The sequence below is a fragment of the Podarcis erhardii genome (genome assembly GCF_964252035.2).
Source record: "Podarcis erhardii genome assembly, chromosome: 1".
Lineage (NCBI taxonomy): Eukaryota > Metazoa > Chordata > Lepidosauria > Squamata > Lacertidae > Podarcis > Podarcis erhardii.
In genome coordinates this window covers 82,158,720-82,183,667 of record NC_138497.1, presented here as the reverse complement: position 1 = coordinate 82,183,667, position 24,948 = coordinate 82,158,720, and the positions used below count along the sequence as shown (strand labels likewise).

General features: G+C 43.1%; 1 protein-coding gene and 1 long non-coding RNA gene across 5 annotated transcripts in view; one reads left to right on the top strand and one right to left on the bottom strand.

Moving 5' to 3' along the window:
• The first annotated feature begins 4,839 nt into the window (after window positions 1–4,839).
• LOC309351568 lies at window positions 4,840–11,215 on the top strand. The gene is made up of 2 exons (XR_014160913.1): window positions 4,840–10,912; window positions 10,973–11,215. It is a non-coding gene; the product is annotated as an uncharacterized lncRNA (long non-coding RNA).
• A 2,398-nt stretch (window positions 11,216–13,613) lies between these two features.
• The window catches only part of SYT7 (synaptotagmin 7), a 227,142-nt gene continuing 215,807 nt past the window's right edge, over window positions 13,614–24,948 (bottom strand). For all 4 annotated transcript variants that reach the window (XM_081837220.1, XM_081837221.1, XM_081837222.1 and 1 more), the window contains 2 exons: window positions 24,666–24,865; window positions 13,614–15,652 (listed from right to left, as the gene is read on the bottom strand). In XM_081837220.1, coding sequence (XP_081693346.1) covers window positions 15,548–15,652; window positions 24,666–24,865 — 305 coding nt within the window. In that variant the 3' untranslated portion in view covers window positions 13,614–15,547. The remainder of the gene's footprint in view (window positions 15,653–24,665; window positions 24,866–24,948) is intronic.

Genomic DNA, 24,948 nt, shown 5'->3' with positions numbered 1-24,948 from the left:
CTGCAAGGTGCTTGATGGCATGCTTTCACATTGTGTTTTTGTCCCCTTTCCTCTCCCTGAGTTTCAGAGACCTGAGGTCCATTGTGGTGTTTGTTTGCCTATGCACATGGCCATTTTTTGCAGGGGGCGGAATACAAGTTTTCAATAAATCAGACTTGCACAAAACAATGGGTTAACACTTTTTTAAAAAATGTAGGTGTATTGTGGCTGGCCCTACCAGCAACCCACTGAGGAGCATCTCACCAGTGGAAATAATAGATGGCACCCAGGAAAACATCACCACGCTCGCGCTCTCTCCCTCTCCCTCCACACAGTTCAGTTCATCCACATTTGAGTGATTCGATTTTATGTTGGATCTTTCTTTTCCTTTGATCTTTTCCCCAGCTCTTTCAGGAAAATCTGAATCAAGCAGGTCAAAGTGCAGGCTGTTAGTTGGATGAGTACAATATTGTGTGGGCAGCATGAACATGGTGTGTGCACACAGTCTTACAGTTTAGAATTTTCATATCAGGTGTATCAGTAGTTACAACCTGGAGACTTCAAGAGAGATTTTACAAGCAAAAAGAAGATATCTTTCAAAGACTTACATTCCAATGCCCCGAGACTTACATTCGAAAAGGAGAGCCTTAAGGAACTTTTTGTCAAAGTATACAGTCATAGGTTCACCACAGTTACATTAACACATCTGTGACTGCTAAGTCTTTCATATTTCTCAGTCTTATTCCAGCTAATCGTCCACTTCATTGATGCCAAATGGTGAGCAAAGGAGTCTGTTCCATAGACTGCAGTTGAGAAGGGTCAGTCATCATATTGACTCCTCCAGTGGCAAGACTGTTATTTCAGATTCACCATTCTAGCCGGTGCCATAGGACTTCTTTAAAGCCCATGTAAAGCAGTCTTCTTCTGAGTTGGGTCACTGCTTCATCCAGCAGTGTCTTACTCGAAGTGGTTTTGGCTTTTCCAGATCTCAAGCAGTTGTCTTTCTCAGCCCCACTACCTTAAATCCTTTTAACTGGCAATGCCAAGGATTGAATCTGTGACATGCTGTCACCGAAATGTGAGCATTATTACTTAGCTATGCTTTTGAGGATTATACCAGCCGTATTCTGCTCTTATGATCAATGTGCAGAGGTAATAAGCTGTTAGTGAACGTAAATGTGATAGGCTAGATGGAAAAGGAGGACATTTCCCGCCATCCATTGTAACATTTTCATGGTTTTCTCTACACATTTATTCTTTCATACAAGAAAAAAAAAACATGACATTGGCTTTTAGACCTATGGTGCTATAATAGGGTTAATTTTCCCCAACCTTAATGATTCCCTTTAAAATAAAAAAGTAAGATTGCAAGGAAACTGCTGTACAATAAAAATAAACAGATATCTTCTGTTATTGGCAGGTACACGCTGATATTTTCAGTTCATATCTGCAGAGTTTCAGGAAATCAGGTTTTAAAATAAGCACGGGGGGGGGGGGAATCTATCTATATGAACATAATGAGACCCCTGGAGATATTCAGCTGGAATATGAACTATTGGTTTCATATTCTCAAGCATTCTTAATGCAAGCTATAAGTCAAATCTTGTTGCCATCAGGATGCTGTTTCACTTCACCTGTGATTAAGTAACCAGTCTGCCCAACTCTGGCTGGGTTAAGAGAGAAATATTTTAGACTATTCTTTTCCTCCCTGGTCCTTTCTGCTCTGAAGCATGTGGTCAGCCGGCAAACTTGCTGGCACCAACTCCTTTTGTTGCCTCTTTCCCCCCTTGCCCACTCTCCTGGATCTGGCCTGCAATTCTGCTGAGAAATACTTTCCGACCCTGCAGTCAGCACCTCCAAATTCGGCACCTGAATCCATATTTACATAAAGTTTCCTGCAGCACAATCCTACACATTTCCCCAGAAGCAAAGCCTACTGAGTGCATTAAGGCTCACTCCCAGATAAGGGAGCATAGTATTGCAGCCTTACCTACCTACTCTGAATGCTTTTCTTTTGGGGACACCACCCCGTCTTCTATTGTCAGCTTCTGCTAAAGGAGAATAGGCAAGGTAAATGCAAGCTGGTTGCAGCAGGCATATGGGGTTAGAGATACTGAGGGAGGCATAGGAAAGGAAAGGAAGTTCTCTAAATAAATGGCACCTATCCACCCAATGGAAGCCCCTGTGCCCCTTTCTCTCTAGGGCTCTTTCCATTGCTCATGGAGGCACAGTAAGTTTTCATTCACCTGTGCTTTGTTAGAAGACTCTCCTGATATTTTACCTTTCTCATAGAAGCTGTCGGAGCAGATTAATTTTGGCTTAACATGTGCTGCACAGATGTCATAATAAAGCATAATTACCTTGTCATCCTCTTCACTGGCTTTTCATCTATCAACAATAGCTGTACTTCTCTTCTTCCTAACACATTGTTCTATATATTCCACCTGTGCTCCATAAAACACATGGCTTTGGGTCACATTTCTGGGTGATTAACCACATGTTGAGTCTGCTTAAAACAACTGCATTGTTTTAAAGACCACCCCTTAGGAAATGCTCGTCTGTTCTTGACACCACAACACATTCTTGTGTCTTGTGCTAATGACGCTAAAGGGGGAGGGCATTTTTCTTGGAAGATCCTGTCATTTCAATCTGCTCCTCTTTTCCGCAACTGAAGGATCACTGCAGCAAGAGCTTAAATCAGAGAAGGCCCCATCATCAGCCAAAAGCTTGAGAAGCTTTCATGAGTAAAGTTCAGTTCAGTTACATGTTTGAGAGCGAAGTTTACTTTGCAAATATTTAGTATGTGTATGTTTGTGTGAAGTGCGAGTGGGGTTTGCAATGCAGGTGAGTGACAGGAAGGGGAAAGGAATAGTTCTCTCAAGTAAGGAGAGACTGTGCAGTTTGAGCTTGAATCAGTCATCCCATTTCCCCTAACATGCATGCCCAGAAGCAGAACTGTTTTGCTCCTGTGGCAACATTCCTTTTGTGTTCTGAAGGATCTGGTCACCCAACCACCTCTGGCTGGGCTGTGATCATCAAATAACCAGCCCCTAGAGTAGATCTGTTCTGCAGAAATTGCAAAGTCCACAGCTGCTAACTACCACTTGACTAAGATGGCTATGGAAATTGTATGAGTATGAGACTGAATGTGGAAAAGCCCCAGTTTTACCCAGGAATTGCCTTCTAATCCACCCTTAATTTTTAACCAACAGGTCAGTTGCGGCTGGAGATGCACAAATCTGTTAACGTTGGTTTCTCTCAGTTTCTCATTTTCCCGATCTTAAATTGTGTTCTTCCTATTTCTGCAGCAATTTGTGATTTTTTTTTTTTAAAGCAAGCAAGAAAATCTATCAGCATTGTAATGTGAATTTCTCCTAATATATATGTTTTTGTACCCATTGGTTGGGAAACTGCAGTGCAAAATTAGGAGATTCAAGTATTAACTTAAGAAGGGTGAATTAGGTTATCATTAAAATGCAAACAAATTTCTCCCCCATCCCTAGTTCTGTCTATGGATGCTTGAGAAATGAATTATTTCTGAAATTTGATATGAACTGACTTGAGCCACGCCTCCTAGACTAATCTGCAGATTGGACTGTAGAGCCTCTTTGGAATTGTGCACTTCAGCAAATTTTGTGATGGAATCCTCAGCAAAATTATTTAAAAATACGTTTCATATATTAAGAATACATTTAATGCATGGGCAAAGCAGAGGGTAGGGAAGGGAGAACAGAAGACAGAGAATCCACTTTTTCTTGGGTTGTGCTGGGCTCCTACTGGAAAAGTGGACAGTAGTGATAGGGCATTCTTCCCTCCTTTTTTGTATGGATTTTGGAAGTTATTTTTAAGTTTCACAGCATGGATTCAAATGAGAGAATAATAAACTAAACCATTGCCAGTTCCAGGGCTGGCTTATTCTATCTGCTGTGACTGAAACACCTCCTTTCCCCCGCTCTGATGTTGGTGCCCCCAAAAGTTGTAGACCCAGCCATAGATCACAGATCTGAGGCAGTTTATGAGGTTGGATCTCCCTCTCCAGGGATGGATTTCTGTATTTGTTCACTTAAGAGGGAGATAATCCAGATTGTGGCAGCTAGACTGGTGACTGGGAGTGGCCGCCGAGACCATATAACACCGGTCCTGAAAGACTTACATTGGCTCCCAGTACATTTCTGAGCACAATTCAAAGTGTTGGTGCTGACCTTTAAAGCCCTAAACGGCCTCGGCCCAGTATACCTGAAGGAGCATCTCCACCTCCATCATTCAGCCCGGACACTGAGGTCCAGCTCCGAGGGTCTTCTGGCGGTTCCCTCACTGCGAGAAGTGAAGCTACAGGGAACCACGCAGAGGACCTTCTTGATAGTGGCGCCCTCCCTGTGGAACGCCCTCCCATCAGATGTCAAGGAAATCTGACTTTTAGAAAAAATCTGAAGCCAGCCCTGTTTAGGGAAGTTTTTAATGTTTGATGTTCTATTGTGTTTTTAATATTCTGTTGAGAGCTGCCCAGAGTGGCTGGGGAAACCCAGCCAGATGGGCGGGGTATAAATAATACTGTAATAATAATTATAATATCCCCACCCCACTGTATTGCCCCTGAGATCCTCCCAAGGACCACATTTCTGCCTTAAATATGTTTAGAAATATGAATTTTAAGGTATATCTGTTTAGAGAATGTGAGAAAATACATCTGAAAGTATTTAAAATGTGATTAAAAACAAAAAACCACCCACCTATAGGTTAATGCAGAAATGGGATTGACTAGATTTATGAATGAAAGTGACAGGTACTCAAAACAGACAAACCTCTGAATTACAGGTCATCATTGTGAAAGGACAAATACATTTTTTCCCCACTTTAAGAGGGAGAGCGAGTTTCTCTATGTATACCAAGAAGCTTGTTTCAGCCTCTACAGCTGCAGACTTTCTGCAAGGGCTTGTTGCTCTTAAGCAAGATATTCTGGATGAGTGTTCCAGTGCTGGCAGGAGGGTTGGGGGTCAGGTCAAGGGAACACCCAGCCACAAATGTTTTTATATTTATTTTATTGGATGTTCACAATGGTCTTGGGTGTGCAAGCTGTTAGAATTGTGCCTTCTTTGGGAATATCCAGTAGAGGTGTATGACACATGTGGAACTACCTAGCAACCGCAATAGCAATGAGTGTGTTGCCCACCTAACCTTTTGGAAACCATAAGGATGGTATTCTTCTCCCCCACTCCCTTTTTAATGACAGAAAGAGAAAGCCAAGTGTTGTCTTATTTTACTATCCTTTATTATTTAGACCAGGAGGCCTCCTCTACAAAACAAGGGGCCTGGTTCTCCAAAAATATGGTTCTGCAAAGAAAACGTTCCTACCTCGTAGACATCAGTGATGATGAAATCACACTGGCTTAGTAGTAATAGTAGTAGCAGTAGTAGTAATATTTTTCCCATCCTTTTTTGGTGTGTTTTATCAGGTTTTATTATAAAATATGTCTGCTCCATGAGTTTTAAACATCTCCAAACACAATAGGAAGGAGGTGGCAGCTGAGTCTAGCTGGACTGCCACCTTCACTGCTAGGAAAGAAGTTGTCTACAGTGTAGTCATATATTTTTTTTTCACCTTTTTTCTGTTTGCACACACTATGTTAGATGGTTATCATCACATGAAGAAGAGATACCTGAACAAGATACAGCTAAGAGCTCTAGAATTAAAAATGAATACACAACTCTCCAAATTCCAATTGTACAAAAGAAACCGCTTCTGGTTTGGGGGAGTGGTGGTAGGCGAGGGGGCAAGAAATACTTCACAGGGAGGCTGGCTGGAGCAGTGGCTCAGTTTGCCAATGGTGGTAATAATACTTTGCGTGTCAGTAGTAGCACCTCTAATCAAAGGCTATCCTAGCATTAGGGGATCAGTCTGAACTACGTTTACACAGACTGATGAACTTTCTGCCCGTGACATCAACGGAGACATCTTGTGCAATGCCGCTTTATTTAACACGTTCAAGGCCCTGATTTTGAAAGCCTCACACCATCCCCTTGTGAGGTAGGGAAGCATTATTATCACCATTGTACAGTAGGTGGGCAAACTGAGGCCATGAGAAGTTTGCGTACTAACCCAGAAAGTTGCTCCATGACAGAGATAGAAAGAGAATCCAACCATCCTGGTGCTTTGTGTATTTATCTGTATCTCTACACACAAACACACATTGCTTTGTATGGCTCCAGTTCTCTACCAAGCCACTCACCAAACCGCCCCGGTTGTCAGCCAATCAGTGCCACCATTGCTGTCGGCCAGCAATGTGAAACGAGGTTACTTCTGTTTCCTGTCGTGTGCTACCAGGTTTATCAATCTTGAACTTGTCTGTTTTTTAAAAAAGTGAAGCTAAGAATGTTTTATGGTGATTGATTGGATTTGACAAGATTGTCCGGCACTTGAGATGACTTCCTTCACTGGCGAGCTCTTTTGCATAAAACGTGCACCTATCATCAGTTTACATACAGCCTAAAGTCTCATCGGCTATCTACTGAGGGCAGAATTGAAGAGCAAGAAGTAACTCTGACACCATTGCAGCCATTCATTCCCGCCAGATCCACATGAACCTTGAAAGTGAAGCTGCACAATTCATGGAATGCAGGTATGTAGACAAAAAAAGGACCCTCTCCATTTGCTGATGAGATGCCACAATGTTCCTGGTTTTTCTCTGCTTTCCACCCACCAATGATGTGAAGGTTTAGTGAAATGCACACAATGACATCCTAACACAGAGTAAGTACATGATACGGAATGCTACTGGGGATGTAGGTGCATGTAGGTTTTTGTTCTACTTTGAGGCTGATGTGGTAGAAATGAACAGGTGCCAGACTTCAAAGGTCACTCTTGCTCTTTAATCCAAGAAGCTCACCTCACCTCATGATCATTAACAAACAAAACAAGAACAATAGTAAGAAAGGACCCTGCGATGCCAGCTTTATTGTCTCTTGTTTTGGATATGAAAGTTAATAAGCTTGTGGAGTTCTGGTAACTTCCTGGTGTTTACCTTGCAAGCATGAGGTAAAACTAGAAGGGTATCTGGTGGCTCCGTGGCTTTCCCATTCTGGCTTGTGTTTGGATAGGAGGGAATATAATTTCACTGTAAACTTCAATGTTAGGCTGGGGGCAGAGGCGAAAACAGGATATTGGCACAGGTGCTCAGTACAAGGCTAAAATCTCTTTTCAAAATAATTCTAGTCTGCTAATCATAAAAAGCATCATAGGAGTTTATGGAAGTAAAAGCATCAGTCAGCGCCACCAAAGTAGTACAATCAAAGCCAATATAAAATCTGGCTTGTAGAGTAGGTGGGTGGGAAGCTTCTCCCAGTATAAAATTATTTGGTTTCTGCGTGATAGGCATAATGACAATTTGGGAGAAGCCAGTGTTACTAGAAAACTGGACTCTTGCATCAAAATGGGGAACTATTATATATGTCCTTTCAGATCCGTCACTGCTTATATCAGGCCTGCGCTGCCTGAGATCCAGCAGGCCAAATACCAGCAATGGATGCCACACCAGATGCGCCATACATCTCCTGGCTGCTTGGGACTATAAAAGCAAAGTCAAGAGTTGGTCAGTGGGTTATCTGACACGTCACCTTCAAGGCTACTAAGCTGTGTTCTGCTTGGCAAGTTAAAAGTTGTGCACATCTAATACAGAATTTTTTTTCAACCCGTTTTTCAAGAACAAGGAGTGAATTTCTCAGGATTACTCAGCTGCCTAAAATGCCAAGTAAGCTTTTGCTGATCTGGAAAGCCAGTCATTCAACCATCTTATCTGCTATTATGGTCATTGTGTGACTCTCTCCCCCATTAATAAAACACTTGCCACCCATAATTGTCAGTGTCCTGTTTCCGCTGCTGCTTATACTTTCCAGTGATAATCACAGTGCAGAATCTGTAGTGTCACCAAGGATCTGTAATGTCATGACAAACTAGATAATGACGCTTGTGAGCTTCTCGTGATGTGGAAGATCCAAATTCAGTTTGTTGTGATTTATACAGCCCTGCAATTTGTGACTATTTGGGGCAAGCCAAGTGTACATGAAAACACCAGCAACTCCCAACTGCTTTGTGAATTTTAGACTGGGACAGAGGAGGATTTTGTTCCCGATAAAAGCACTTTAGCGCTTCAATCCAAGAAAGAGAATAATGGTTTGTGATTTTGATGGCCTTTTTCTCACACTAAATAACAAAACACAGAAACTGATGCCCTTTTGTGGATCGCCTGTTAAAACCTTTACAAAAGATGGCATCAAAATTAAATTGGGCACAATTCACTAACAGTAGAAGAAATCATTAATAAATAATAAACATTATTATTAATAAATAGCTTGATGGACTTAACTATTATTTTACTGCAGACTTATTAGGAAGCAGCTGAGAAAAAGGTTCTCACATTGTCTTGGAACAGAGAGCTGATAAAATACTGAAATAGGATGTCATGTATTTCCCAGTTTGCTTTGGCATTAAAAACCCCATTGTTTCTGATATACCACTATTATTATTATTATTATTTTTGCATCTGATTGGCTGACAGCTGTACAAGAGGGGGCACAAAAATAAAAAGCAGGCCCCTCTCATTTCAATACAATTTGGTTTTATTTCTCCATTAAGACATTACCTATTAAACAAACGTCAATTGCTAAATCATGTCTGTCTCTCTCTCCTTCTGCCCTCTTCTTCAACAATGGGATAATAAAGAAACATATAAAAACCTCCTTGGGGCTCTTTGATTTTTAAAAAGCCTGCCCAGCTGAGTGGATGCCAAGAAATGCCATGAGGGGAAAAGAAGAAGAAAGAAAGCCAAACCCCAACTCATTTTCTATAAGAGCCCTGATTTTCCCCCAACTAACTGGGGTTTTTCTCCTATTCCTGCAAGCCTCCTTTATTTTCAGCAGTGTATTGTTACATGTATAAAAATGTGCCTACCAGAAATATCATTTAGGCATCTGTACATCATATAGAAAAAAAAATACTGTAACACACTGACTAACTCAATAAAATAAAACACCCTTAAATTCCACCCCCCAACTATTATACATATTATGACAGTCAACCTGCTCAAGGATAGCCTGAGAGAACAGACCCATTGGTTAACTGCTTGGAGGAAGAAGCTGAATGCCCTATTTTATTTGATTTTAAGTGCTGGAAGTTTGGCTCACACTCCACAGGATTAATGACCCAGGACAGAAGGAAGGTATTGAATGCCCTATTTGAGTTTTCCTCTGTACAATGGGCTGGCTGGGCGAGTACAAAGCTCTGGAGGAGAAAGGAGCTTTCACAATCTATCTACTGGTGGACAGATCCCTCCTATTCGACTCAAGTAGTATTCAGTGGCAATGTGCTGTTCACAAAGATGGCTGCATAAAAGGAAAGAGCTTCAACCAAGCAGGGTTGTGAAGTTCATTATCTGGAGGGCTCATGGCAAGGGAAGAGCTTGTGAAGACTTTTCAGTAGGACTGTGAAGAAGGTCAGAAGAGGAGGGGAAATTGGTAAATCAGTCTGTAGCATAACACGTGAGGATCTGAGCAACTGGAGGAGAGTGAAAGAAGGTGGGCAGAGTGTGTGGGTTGGATTCAAGTCCCTACTCAAAGTAGATCCATTGAACTCAATAAGCCCATGTTATCCTTGTCTCTTAACATCACTAGGCCTATTCTGCACAGGACCAGCATTGAATACCATGCCAGGAGCATACAGGGGAACAGTGGGAAGCTGGGGTGTGTGAGAATTGATGTGAAGGGGCAGCAGAGCATGATAGGTTTTAGGAGGAGCAGATAAGTAGGACTGCTCAGGTAGATTTGCCTGGAAAGAGGTTGGAGGCATGGACAGCTCCTCATCCCAGTTTTCCAACCAAATATTAGTATGCAAGTGCTACTCATGTCACTGCAATTTTGCATAAAATCCACATTTGGGGGCCTGGCTTATGCCACAGCTGCTATTCCATAGCTTGGGAACCCCAAGAATCCTGCTATCCATTTGCCCACCTTTGTCAGCATTTTCTAGGGGTCCTGCCAATCTAAATAGCCTCTATCCACTCCACTGCCTTTCTACTACCATCCAGTAATCAAGTGGAAAATGCACAATTTAGTTTTGGTGGCAAAATAGTCCAGAGCTCCTGACAGTATCAGTCATCCTGAAACATTCCTGTCACTTTGCATATAAGAGTGTTGTGCTGGTTGTTAAACCAGCAGTCAATTGGGTCTTTCATGACTCAAGTTGAGCCAGTGATAGCCCAGCGATGCAGTGTTAATAGAACATAAGTGCCACCTAGTGGGTACTTTTAAGCATGCTTGCATCTTCCTGGCTTTTATTTCTCATCTGCCATGGTACTTGGAGCAGAAGGCTTTACATTATGATTGCTGTCGGTGACAGTCAGCCTCATATATATCATCTCAAGGCTTAGGAGTTCATATCAGATGGGCAATTTTGTGGACTGGGAAACTGCAGCCACCCAACAATCTCTCATTGGGAACTAGATGGAATGATAGCTACCTTTGTGCTAAGCAAGGGATAAGTGAAAGGCCTGTGACCTGGACAGCCAGAGGAAAAAATGAAATAATGCTTGGCTGGTAAAGAGTCCACTTGGCCCTCACATTAGAAGCAAGTAGGGTTGTATCCAGTGCTCATTCTATGCAGAGTAGCTCCACTGAAGTTAATTGGGCTTAAGTTAGCCATGTCCATTAATTTCAACTGATCTATTCTGAGTAGAAATAACACTGGAAACAAGTCAAAAACCTCTGGAAGCAGCTGCCAAAACTGACAAGGCCAGGGGAAGAAAAATATCATTAGGACTCTATCCCAGCAACATTGATAGAACCTCTTGCATGCAGAGATTGCTTAAGAAATGTTGGCACTAGGGGCAGAGAATCCAAATGTTACCACCCCTCGTAGTAAAAATACAGTACAGTGGTACCTCGGGTTACAAACCCTTCGGGTTACAAACACTTCTGTTTACAAACTCTGCTAACCCGGAAGTAGTTGCTCCAGGTTGCGAACTTTGCCCCAGGATGAGAATGAAAATCGTGCAGCAGTGGTAGCAGGAGGCCCCATTAGCGAAAGCACGCCTCAGGTTAAGAATGGTTTCGGGTTAAGAACGGACCTCCAGAACGAATTAAGTTCATAACCTGAGGTACCACTGTATTATATTATGGAGCACTTCATATAATATTAGAATAGAATTATATTAAACAACAGTTTCTCCCTGCCTTTAAGGACTGTGTCTTTCAAATAAGTTAATAGGAGTAATTTTGAGTCTAGCTGAACAGGGTGTTTCAACATGCTTCTTATATTAGATACCATTTCCTGCTGGTATTGTTTTTGCTTCAGGGCAGTTCCACAAATAGTGAATTAAATATGCTGTAACTGAGTTGCATTTCCAACAGTCATCATTACTGGCATCATAAATTCTAGCTATTCTAAGTGGGGTTAAATGCCACATTGACCATAATTCCTCTGAATTGCCTATATATTTCTAGGTGTCTCTTGAGATAGTTACCCCAATCACTGCTTCCCATAACACAATCTATCTTCTCCCATATGAGTAATCATTCGATATATATGAGGTCTTTTCATTTCCATATTCATTTTTCAAAGTTATCTGCCTAAATCTATAAATTCTCAGCTGATTGTTTAAGAAGAATGTGAAACTATCTATATCCACATGAATCCTGTTTTCCTTAAGCTGTCCCTCATTTCAGCAATGGGCTTTCACTTGATTGTAAGAGGTCAGAAAATGTCTCAGTTCCAGCTTTCTGTCAATCAGAGAACAGGCTCGTAATGCCATTTTTGTTAAAACTGTGGATGAAATAAAGTGGAGGCAGCTGGGGAGATTGATGTGCAAAGCAGCAGAGATAAAGGAACTCAGAAATGTTTCTTACTACTTTGATGTTCAAATTGAGAGAGAAGATGGTTCTCCAGAACAGTCTGCCAACCAAGGGAGCTGAATGCACACCTTTTGAGCTTTGGCATGGAAGTGTACCAAACATATCACACAAACCTGTGTTTGGCAGCATTGCCTATGCCTATGTACCCATGGAGAACAGGGACAAGTTAAGACTCCAGAGAGGAACAGGCAATTATGTTTGGATTTGGTATTGGAGGCAGATATTACAAAGTGATGAACTTGAATACTGGAAAGGTCAGCACAAGACATGCGGTTCATTTTGATGAGCACAGGAAAGCTGACAAGAGATAGATTTTTCTGAGGAGTCAGAGGAAGAAACACAAGCCCACAAGTACTTTCCTGAATTGATGTCCAGATCTGCTTTCTACTGTCACACCACTTAGCACAAATGATGAGCAGCAAGGAGAAGCAGAGGAGTAGAGTCCAACAGCAGCGCTCCCTCAGGGGAGGAGACTGATGATGAGATGCCTGCACTTGGTGATGAGGAAGATGATGTGACTCCAGAGACAGAGGTCAGGTGCTCATTGAGACCCAAGAAAGCTATTCCAACTCCGCAACTGCTCTCCATCACAAGTCGGCATCACCCCTTGAAACCTTCCACCTGGGAAGTGATGGAGCAGGTGGCAGCCGCTGAAGCCCGTCTATGGAAGGAAGGTGCATGGAGATGGATGCCCTGCACCAGAACCAAACCTGGACTTTAATCAAGATGCCTCCCAGGAAGAAGACAATTGGAAGCAAGTGGGTATGCAAGGTAAAGCAGGGTACAGGATGGGAAGTTGAATGCTACAAAGCAAGACTTGTTGCCAAAGGTTACTTGCAAAAGTATGCAGAGGACTACAATGAGGTTTTTGCATCTGTAGTGAGATGCACCATTAGACTGCTTTTGAAGGTAGCAGCTTCTAAACAAATGGAGGTGAAACATATTCAAACTGTCCATTTTCCTATGTTGGAAGACAGAGCTGTTTATGTTACATGACACGTCCTGCCCCCTTCGCAACTAGCTTGCTGCCTCTGGTATGGTGAAGGACACTGTCCAATCCCAGGTGCTGAATTAAGACTCAGCCACGGCTAGAGGGACGTTGAGGGATCTGAGTAACCCCAAAATGTGGATTTAATATTGTGTGGAAATGTTTTATTTTCTATTTTCTTTTTTTGTGGTTTATTCTTTTATGTGATGATAATGTTTAATTGTGTGTGTGTGTGTGTGTATATATATATGTATATATATATATATATATATATATATATATATATATATATATAACTCAGCCACTGGGCTAGTCAGCACCTGGATGTTGAATGCAGGGAGCTGTCATCTTGTCCTATGCCTCACGCAACAAACTATCCTGCGCCAGCCCTGCACACAATCACCTAGGACACCTCAAAGCCAAAATGAATTGTCTTATGAGTGGTTTTTGCTCTGTCGAATAGCTGCTGCAAATATTTTAATATGTGTTCAGACTGAGGCTCCCTCTCCACAAAACCATTCTGCCTTATCTACCCCAGCATCATTTCCCCCTTGCAGCTTGAGCCTTGGAAATGGCAAATGGATTATATGAATGGTTTGTCACATTCACATCACTGCTCACCTCCTACGCACGGAAGGTCTGCAGCATGGTGCAAGACTGACCTGCACGCTCATACTGAATCATGCAGACGACCCTCTTTGATGGCACATTCTAGCCTTTGGGGTAGGAAGAAGAAAAGCTGTGGTTTATTGCTTCTCCACAGGATGCAATGGGTTAGGACACCTGTCAATATATTCAAAATATTAGCCCAAAAGTGTTTCCCAAGTAACTGAAATAAAACATGTTGCCTTTAACACATTCAAAAAGGGTTGTGCAGATTAATCCTTGTTCTCTGCTTGCAGGAAAAATGTGGGAAGACTGAGATAAAGATCCAGAGAAGCACTGGAATCAGACACAAATCTTTCTTGTCAGTGCCCCTTAGTCCCTGCTCTCACCTATGAAGTCTTGAGATGGTCTCTTTACCATTTTGACCGAATGTCTAGGAGAGTTGACTTTTCCCTGGTACCCTATCAGGCAATGAAGAATAAAAAGCAGAGAAGAGATGAAACATTTCATCAAAGACAAATAGAAACCCAAGATTTAAGTTGCAGTTACTGCGTGGACAACCCAAGACTTTTAACTAGGGTTGTTTTGCTATCATAAAGTCAATTCCTCAACGCCACTTCCGGGAAGTACTGGTTTTGCTGAAAAATCACATCCTTCTACATCATGGGCACTAATCTTCTTGATGCAACCTATATTTGGGGTGTGTGAATGCAAATGAGAGAAGTCAGTTTCTAGGCAAACTCTTTTAACATAGATGCAGAAAGGTACAGAAAGTAGGTGGCTAATTAACTAGAAATTGCACAGGTGTGTGTTTGCTGGTTTCCAAGGGAATGGCTGCAGACTGAGTGAAAACAAGCTTTGGAATCCAAGAGAGACGGTGGTGGGTTAGGGTGCATGTAGCTGGCTGAGTAGAGGAGAGAAAATGGGGAGGCATCATTAAAGTAGGATGGTTGCTTGGGGCCATGTGTGACAAGCACAGTGGGATGTTGAGAGGAGTCAGTTTGACTGGCTCCCGCCATTCAGGACTGCTCAGCATGTCTCCTTTGCCTCTGCCAAACAAAAGGGGCAATTAAAAGTTAGGCTCTCCCTAATGTTACAACCACACACACTCTAGCTTGTGGCATGTGTTTCATGGCTTCCAGCATGGTTAAGAAAATGGCCTCCTTGTCTCTCTTTCCTCTTTCCTCTCAATCAAAGCTCCAAAATCTGTTGCTCCCCTCCTTTTCCACATGGCATAAGCTTCCCCTCAATTCCTGCTGGGCAGTGAATCAAGCCCCTCAGAGAAACAAATTGTCTAGGGCTGAGCGAGAGAAAGAGAACACAAGTGACACACGAATGCCCTGCACGCATAGTTACAACACACAACACACACACAGGGGGGCTAGGGGAGCTTCGTGGCTCCTCTCCCCTTTGCAGAGAGGCCTGGCTAGGAAAAGGTCTAGCCAGCATTATTATTTATATTATTCTTATTACTCTTACAAGTTTTATTGAATGATAACGAAACCACCTCATGGAAACAGAGCAAGTGATCTCCTTGCAGTGCCCCCTCTCAGGCCAGTGCAGCCGCTGGATGGGGTTAGCTTTCTTATGGCGGAGTAGGGTGCCATCCCAATGGGCCTTTGGCTGGAAGAACTCATAGGAAGTCTTGTATGGCAGTAGCGGACCCCTCTCCTCCCATTGTGCCATTGCTACACTGTGAATCCAAACAAATCAGTGCTGAGGCCACCTTCAGCTGGAGGGCTGCTCTGCTCTGGTGTCTCTCTCTCTCTCTCTCTCTCTCTCTCGTTCTTTCTACATAAGGAGTCTGATGGAAAGGCTAAAGCAGGAGGTTGGGTATTAATGGTGCTCCTTGTGATGCTCTGCGCTGCTGAGCCAGCACATTGGGCACCGATACCACTTTTCCAAAGTTTAGTACATGTTTCAGGTTCGCTCCCTTAGCCTGTGGTCATTCCCAAGCTTTTCCCCCCTGGGGGAGACCAGGGTGCAGCCGTTGTGCATAAAGTAGTAGTGAGAGTGTGGCCAGTAAATGTTGACTTGGTGCACTGAAACCCAGAGCGAGTCCTCGGCTCCTGCCTCTCAGGCCTTCAGCTGGTGCCACTGTGCCACAGCCTGCCGGGGGTGTGAAATCATATCCTTCCAGTGCTTCACTTCGCCTGGGCCACTCTTCCATGACAGGTAGATCTAGGGGGGATGAGGAAACAAATCACACAGGTCAGAAAGCAGGAGGGGTGACCTTCGTTCAAGACTTGTCTCCAATGAATGGAAACCCCCTGGCTGCGACTCCTCCATCAAATGCTGGTTCCACTTGACCCTCTGGTCCTTTATTTCCCCGCCCCCCTTTTTTGGTTTCCCCTCTGCCCTTTTAAAGCTTTACCAGTCACAACTTCCCCTACCTCCACTTCAACCCTCATTCTTCCCACACCCTCCACATTCCTCCCTTGTCTGTCTTCCACATTTATCTTTGTTCAGCCTGCTCATTTACATCACATCCGATCCCTCCAACCTTAAGGGTTAAACTTGAGCAAGCATTTTTTTTATGTGTCTGTGGCCCATTCATATATAAATTGGGTGTGTATGTCCATTTTTTTTACATCATCAAGGATGTATAGGTAAGGAGACCTGAACCCAGCAAGCACCTAACCATCTCAAGATCTGTCACTGCAGCTCCTAGCCCAGCTCCAGTGTTGCAAGTAAGCCAGGCGGAGGGGAGCACATCTGGGGCGATGGACCGTGGGGAGGTAAGAAATGGGAAGGTTTCAGCTGACATCAGCATTAGACCATCACACATTGCTTTCTACATGAACAAACAGGGCTGCTCTTGCCACATTTTGCTTGGCCCTGTGTCCGACCTGGAGCTGTATATATTGGCATACAGGGATTCCTAATGTAAAGGGGCACAATGCATGAAGAATGGAGGATAGACAATGAAGAGTGCAGAAGTCACCCAAACCACATGGGCTGCGTGGAGGTTTACATTTGCAGCTACCTAGCAAGGGCCGATTCACTCAGGCATTTCCCTAGATGTTTTTCTTTATGTAATTGCTCTCAAGAGCCCTGTGATCATACTCAGCAGCAATTTCTATAATCACAGCTGCAGTTTTTTGGACCATCCATGATCATAGAAATTGCTTGCTTGTGTGCATTGGTGCCATTTCACGCATTTCCTTTCTTTGGTGTGCAGAAACATATTTGGGCGTGTTTGCATGAAGGAAAGTGGGGGTGGGGGTGGGATGCCTGTATAAACGGCCTCTGTGATTCTCTGATATGCAGTATTTCAACAGGAGACTACATGCTCTATCACAGTATTGGTGGCTTGCCATGCATTTTGTGCTGGTGATGGTTGAGAAGGGTACACATCATCAGGGTGTTGCTGTGTACTTAAGGAACCTGGGGCACACACCCATGAATCAAACATGTACATTCTGATGTATTTGTCTAGATATTTCTGGGCAAAGTAAGGTGGTGGGTAGCTAGGGATTCACCAACACTGTGTGCCCAGCAGCAGTATAAGCAAAGTTTAAAAGGAAGAATTCAATTTCAACAACGGGAGGGAAAGGGATAGAAGAGCAGAGGCTCATTGTGAAAGATACAGGCAGAGGTGGCCCTACCATGAGGCAGAGTGAGGCAGTTGCCTCAGGCAGCAGATACTGAGGGGCGGGGAGTGTGCCGCATGTCCTGCCCTGCTGTAGTCTTATTGCGTTCAGGGGCAGTGGAAGTTGCTGTCCCTTAACCAGTGTCTCCCGGTCTGGTTGGCTTTTGTACATGAAATGTACTTTTGTACCCAGGCCCTAAGCCATTTAGGGCTTTGGACCTCAGTATTAACAGCTTGAATTGCACCCAGTGACAAACAGGCAGCCAGTCCAGATCCTTGAGAACCAGGGTAATATGGCCTTGTGCAGATATGTCAGTTAGCACTCTGGCTGCCCTCTCTGGACCATCCTCAAGGACCATCCCCATACCTAGCGCTTTGCAATAATCCAGCTGGGAGGCTACTAACGCATGGGTAGCTGTAACCAGGCCATCCATGTCCAGAAATGGCCGTAGATTGTTTTTAATAATGTTAACCTCCGGCGACACATTTCAGATAACAGAACAATCCATCTGACTGTGTAATGTAACCCAAGCAGCTACTGAATAGAAAAGCCCCCGTATTCCAACTTGGGCATGAGGTTTCCTGCAGAGAGAGTCATCTCCAGCCACTGACTCCCACTAAACTGCCTTGGGATTTGCATCTGCCAGTGAGAAACTTTCAGCACAGCCCTGTTTGATGGAGCTTTTCACCCACACCAGCTGCCACCCTTCATTCCTCTTCTGCTGAACAAATGTGTTGGAGGTGTCAAAATTAGTTATGTGGCAATGCAAACAAGTGTTAATCCCTCTGTGCAGCTCTGGTTATTTTTATCCCCTAGCTTTCTATATTGCTTCTATGGAGGATGCATGTGTCAGCTTCTCCCCCGCAATGACAGCGAAGTCTTGTCTTCCAGATGCACTAATGGAGCCTCCTGACTCTCACTCAAAAGAAATGTGACTTCATAACTTGATTGGAGGTTGTACAATAATGGCAATTATTCAATCACTTCTTATTATCACGTTGCTGCAGCAGAGGTTGAGGAGTGTGAGTAATTCTGAACTTTGGTCGGCAGTTGCCTGAAATTTCTTGGCAAGTTCTCTTCGAGCTGTTTCCACATTTCAGGGGTTGGGAACCCTTTTGACCCAGTAGGCCAGATTGTTATCTGTCCCCACTCCTGTGGTCCAGCTTTGACAGGTGGGCAGGACAAATCAGGATGTCAAATGGGTTGCCCCTCCCATTTGTCTAAGTCCCTTGTGCACTGTTTTCCAAGTGTCCAATAGTCAGCTGGATGACAGGTGCTTGGGAATTGCAGCACGGGCGCTTTGCCAGCAAAGTGTTGAGTGTAAGGTTGTTTTCTGCAGGAATTAGCTGTCTGGTTGAGCTCCCCACAGGAATACATCCTGTACAACCTCAGGAGTGGGGCAGGTATATGAGTTATGGGGAAATGGCCTCAGGGGACAAATTGGGACCTGTGCTGGGTCAGATTTGGCCTGCCGACTGGAGGTTCTCCACCCTTGATGCTTTTGCTTGGTGCTGTATTCCATTTAGTGAGCAATTGACTACGTGATCTGCACAAACACCGCTTTCCTCTCTCCCACAAGAAAGACAAGTAAGATGAAACTTTAATTTCTATACTGCTGTGACCCCATCAGGTTCTGAGCTAAGCTTCTGCCTCCTCTCCTCTCTCCGCAGCTGCTATGTTTAGATTTCATATATATTTATATGTGCATGGACATATCTATCTAGGCAGGGGGCATGAAGGTTATACGTTTTTGAAAAACAGCTTATTTTCAGTATGTTAATCATTAGTAATTTACTATTGTCCTTTGAGATTTCTCAGGCATTCTAACTCATGGCAGCATAAGTTGGAAGAGAACTATGCACACCGTTGATTTTCTTCTAACTGTGGACAAAGCTCTCCAAACAGGAACAATCCATAAAAATTATGAATGGGTGGCAAGCTATTCTGCAGCATGGGCCCTGAGCATAAAAAGTGGCTGCTTTCATTCCTCAGGAAACTGAAGCACCAGGGCCCTGTTGTGGAGTAACCTGGAGAACCTATGGAAAATCTGGTCGCTGAATGGGAGGCTTCTGAATTCTGAGAGATCTGGCTGAGCTTGCTTTTGCTAAACAATTTTGCTGTGTGAACATTTGCATCCTCTTGATGTTGGGTTCACATTATGCTGATTTTAATTTAATACACATTGCTTGTTTTAATACAGTGCTGCATTAGGGAATAATTGACTCTGCAGTGCGCACACATAATAACAAGATCACTGCATCAATTTGTCATCATTATATTAACAGGAGTAGAATTATATATATTTAATGTAAATCAGATTTGGAACTGATTAATTTCTTTTAAAGTGCTGTGCATAATATTACACTTCTAAATAAAAGACCAGATCACCAGCTGGCATGAATTTGTATTTCATATTCCCTAAAGATAATTGAGCCAACTGATATTCACCAAGGAAGAGCCAAATCACAAAGAACTGACCAAGCTGAATGAATCGGTGCAGAATGACATCTGGTAATGCACTATGATGTGTAGTTTTCTAGTTGCTTCTCCAGACATCCAGCATGAAACTCACCCCATATTTACTGTGCCTTAATACAATTTTGTTTGTTATTATGATATGTATTTCTGTGTTTTTATATTGTAAACCATCATGGGATCCTTGGATGAAGGGTGGTGCAGAAATTCAATTAATAATAATAACTAACAACAACTAACTAATAACAACTAACTAATAAAAAAATTACCAACAAGAAATTTAATTAATAATAATAATAGCTAACAACAACTAACTCACTACAACTAACAACTAACAACTAACTAACTAACTAACTAATAATCACAACAATAACAACAAGAAATTTAATTAATGATAATAATAAGAACTAATAACTGCTAGAAGGGGACTGAAGCATGACAAGGCATGTGTGGGGTTATGTGGGTATGTGGCAAAGGAATTACATGATGGTTTCACTGTGTGCCAAGTTCTGCATGGATCCACTCAAGACTGGCAAAGTGAGGTGGCTGTCTCGGGTAACAGATGTTTCTGGTGTGGGGAAGTGGCACCAATATGTTGGAGGATGGACCTGTGTTTGTCATGTGACCTGTCCCTGCACCCACTAAACTAGCTTGCTATTCTCTGGCTCATGTAAGATGCTGTTCACATCACCAGCGCAGAAGTAAGATACAACTGCCAGCCAGGTCAGCTTCTGAATATGAAACGGTGAAACATCAAATTTTATTTCCCCTCAGGTAGAAATTTTCTTGAGCTGGCCTTGGATCCACTCAGTCCACGTTCTCAACAAATCCATTTGAGGCAGAAGACACAACCCAAGGCCTTTCAATGCCACCACAGTGCACAACTCCAAAACAGGGTACTGATCTGGAACTTATCAGAAGGGCTCATTGAAGACTGGGTTTGGGCACTGCTTGATCAGGGCAACAATGGATTGTATTAAGTCTGATTCGGGCCTAAATTCTACCCTGACATCCAACAGAATTGTGTGATAAGCCTAACTGCAAGCTGACGAGAAATTTGTGAGTAGAATCATTGTTCACTGGCAGAACACAATGCATTGCATGTTCAAGGCCCGAGTTTCTACCCAAACACCTCAGGGAGTTGGTAATGTGAAATACCTCTTCCTGAGACCCTGGATACCTGTTGCCAGTCAGCCAACAGAGGGTGTGATGGGCTGAGTTAGCATAAGGCAGCTTAAGCTGTTCAGTGTGAGCCCATGCATATAAGAGAAGCAGGCCCAGAATTATGCACACAGCTCCAGCAAAGCCTTCAACTGAGTAAGAATGGTAAGATTACCAGACCCAAGCCATTATGCATCCTCATTCATCTCTCTCTTCCAGAAGTTTCATTACAAGAACTGTTTCACTACTGCCAAAATACTACAGTGCTCTGCAATTATCCAAGACTTTCATTTCATACCTCACTATAAATAGTGTTTCATTAGATTCAAGTTTATCCTAAGCAAGTTCTGTACTCCAGAGGGATGAGGATAGCAAAAATGTTTTGAAGGAAAGAAAGATTGTGTATACGGCACAGAACTTGTTCCCTGTGCTAGTCTAATTGTTAACTCTGTTGGCATACATTTGGAGCTCAGCGGTTAAGGCAGAGGCCAGCTGCATCTTGAAAGTACCAAGTTGGAACATTTCCCCAAATTTAGGCTGCAATCCTATGCACACTTGCTTGGGAATGAGTCCCATTCAAGTCACTGGGACATGCATAGGACTGCACTATTAGAAGATATGTTAAGCTAGAACTGAATGCGCAGCAGAATAAACTTTTGTGCAACAGTACAATTAGAAGGACCTCTGTTGAAGAAGAAACGGGTGCACAGACACAGGTTCAGTTCTAGATTTACATTAATCTGGCACCTCCAATCTACTTGCATTTGAATATTTGCTAGGGAACATGGGAACCTTCATTCATTTAGTTTTTCCTTAAAAGACATGGGAGCAAACTGTGGCCCACATTGATCCCCTGAAGACCTTCAATGCAGCTGGAGCCCAAGCCACTCCCCACATGCAAATTGCCATGCATATTCTGCATGTAAATTGCATTTCTCCCCCTCCACTGCCTGCCAAACAATATGCTTCAGCTGTTTGGCAGGATGGGGAAGCATGATTGTGGAGAAGGTGGAGTACATGGTCATTCCCATGTGCTGTCCTCTTCATGTAAATTGCACCATGTGAATTCCACCTCAAGATCATCCTGAAACTCCTTATCTGGATAATATTGACGTACAAGGCAGATCACCTGTGTTGTGATTTATGTTGGCTGTAAACAAGTCAGAGAACCTGCACAGGAATTATGCAACAAATGATAAATATTCATACTCTGGAATTTAACTGATGCTGTACTCTGAGGGGGTAGACAAGAGGACCTGGCTTCTTTATGCAGAATCAAGGAGCAGCTAATTTAGAACTGTCAGGAGTTCAGCTTTATTTATTTTCTGAAAGTACATTTATAAGTCTCATTATCATCATACAATCTATTATTTATAAATTGCATGAAAGACCTAGAAATTGTACAAGTTAAAAAGAAATAAGGAACCTTCCCCTGAAAAGCAGTTGATGCCAGAGAAAGAGCCTGCTGCTGCTGCTGCTGCTTCCAAGGCCTAAAGGACAATATTTCCTCTTTACATAGCCCTCCCTTGTGATCTCCAATCACTGTTTTATCCCAGCACCCTACACTACTCTCCTTTCTGGTAAAAATCCTTCGACCCTTGCAACATTTGCCACAGGAATAAATCTTGCAAAGTAGATACATGACAATGTATTCAATTTGCATAATTTATCATAATCACAGCATCTTGCCTGGATCCATCAATCTATTCTGGATACGGGAGGTCAAATGCATACAGTGAACAACTCTGCCTAGGAAAGCGGAGGGGGGAGGCAGCACCAAAAGGGAAAAAGAAAAAAGAAAGAGAGAGAAAGCAGCTTCGTCTTAATGATAATTTGGGCAGTTTATTTTGAAAAGACTGAAGGCAGGATTTTTTAAATTGAAAAAAGGGCCCAACAGGTTTCAAAATAAATTCTTTATCAGGAAGTGCTTTGTGGTTTCCCCCTTCTTTTTCATGGGACTTTCTCTCACAGACTCTTCTGTGTAGGTGTGCCTTGCAAAAAGAACCCTGTCCAGAAGAGCAAAGAAGCGGTGATGGAGTAGGAGGAGAGTACTTAGCTTTTTCTCTGCTGGCCAGATATATAGTGTTATAAGTTTGAGGGGGGGTAGGCTCTCCTAAAATATCAGAATTCTGTAAAAGGTTAGAATTTAAGCAAACCCCTAAATTTCAGAATCTAGTGGGGACTGGAGTTTAAACCAATTTTACCATGTCTAATAATTTTACCTGGTGGAAGAACCATCAAGAGATAATTACGGGAATGGCAGAGTCATTAACCCATTTAAGAAGGTCATTAACGGAGACTCTCTGAGCCAGAGAGAAAATGGGGAAAGCCCCTCCCTAAGGTGAAAGATAACAGAGACTAAAGGTCAGAGTTCAAGGAGGGAGGGGCAGAATTGCAGAGGGTGAGCAGATAAGCAAACAGGATAAAAGTGTCAGTTTTGCAAGCCAGAGACGATGGGGGCAGAGTACGAGGTGGGCAGTCTGTTTTATGCTGCAGAGAGGGTCAGACACAGTATTTGGGATCTCTTGGAATCGGAAGCTGTAGCAATGAGAGGAACAGGACCCTTTCGGTATGTAAATGCTTTGCACTCTCTCCACGCAGACGCAAGTTGTACATATGTGTAAATAAACCATATATCCTAAAGACACCACAGATTCCGCTGTGGTTTCCAAAAGGAAACACAGGTCCTGGTAAGTGCGCCTGGTACCCCTGGAATCTCTCACTGCTTGGAGATTGAGGTGGTGTGTAACAATATTTTCATGTGAAGCAGACCTGCCCACTGACTATTACAAAACCACTTCTGGCCCCAGCATTCTGCGCTTGTATGAAATCATCAGTTTTTCTAGAATAGTTGAAGCTTAAAGCAAGCGAGAGGCATCTCCCTCCTTGCCACAACTCTCTACCCCAACAGCTACCTTTCTGCCCATATTTCTCATTATATCTTCGCCTGCAACTTTCACTCCTCTAAGTCTACCATCTTTAGCAACCTGAAAGCCTCCTGCTTTCTTAAATGGCTATGGCTATTCTCCTCTGATTAACTTAATAGGCTATATCCAAAGCAGCACTACATGAACGTTCTGTCAGCACAAGAACCTCCTCTCTTCCTTTGCTGAACCACCCAAATTTATTTTAGGGGTTCCCTCAACCTCAGAGAAGATGTGTGCGGAGAGAGAAGAGAGGAGGAAAATTTGGTTGTGCAAGGATAAATGCTTGCGCTAATGGAATGAGTACATTGGAGACAACATGCTGCCTAGAATTCTCTCCCAGAACTATGTGGTGCCAATACCTTCTCCCTCCCTCTCCAGTATAAAAGGCCTTTGGCTTAATGCTCATCCCCAACAGAAATGAAGCCTCAGTAGGTGTTAGCTACATTTGCTCACATTCATCCTTTATTTCTCTTGACTTTCTCATCTCCTTCCTCCTCTTTAAGTACCCCACACTGTTAGCATTTAGATTGTATGCTCCTTGGAGGAAGGGACATGTCTTCTTTAACTAATGCTTTTGCCAATGCTACTATGCACTATGTTGGCATGTTACTGGCGCTGCCTAATTAATAGTACTACTAACAAGACATCTGCACTCATGGGTATCACTGAAGAGGAACCGTGAGGAATTTGAAACTTAAATCCAGATGGGCAAACATGCTCCCCACCCTTGTGGTTTGTACTGATTTCTTATTTCTGTTTACTTTACTAAATGGTTTGAGAACATAGTAGATCCCGGGGGGGGGGCATGGATTTCAATATTCCCTTTCAAGTTTAATTTTTAATCTACTTATATGGACAAATCTGTGAAGAAATAAACACAGGAACAGAAACAAGCTCCAGTCACTGGTGGTCCTCCATACACAGTTGTGTGTGGAACAACATCCCTGTCCACTGACCTGCTGCCTAGATTCAGCCAACCCCAGCTGGAAAGGCCTTGTCCTGGGCTCCGGGAGCTTCTCGACTGGGAGGACAACTCACCTTTCCAATGACATCATTCCGGCTGAGCTTGTCCTTATCCATGACAGTGATGATAATGGTCGTTTCCCTCAGCTTCTCTGTGGGGATGTCGAAGATGAAGGACTCATTAAAGACTGGGTTCAGGCACCGCTTCATCACTACCGTCTTCTTCTTCTCCACCCGTTTGTCTTTGTACATCAGCCACACCTTCACGTAGGGGTCTGGCACAGGAAAAAGAGGATAACATCACTGGGACATAATCTACTGTGGAGGGCAGGTGGAGTTGTAGAGGTAGCCAGAAGGA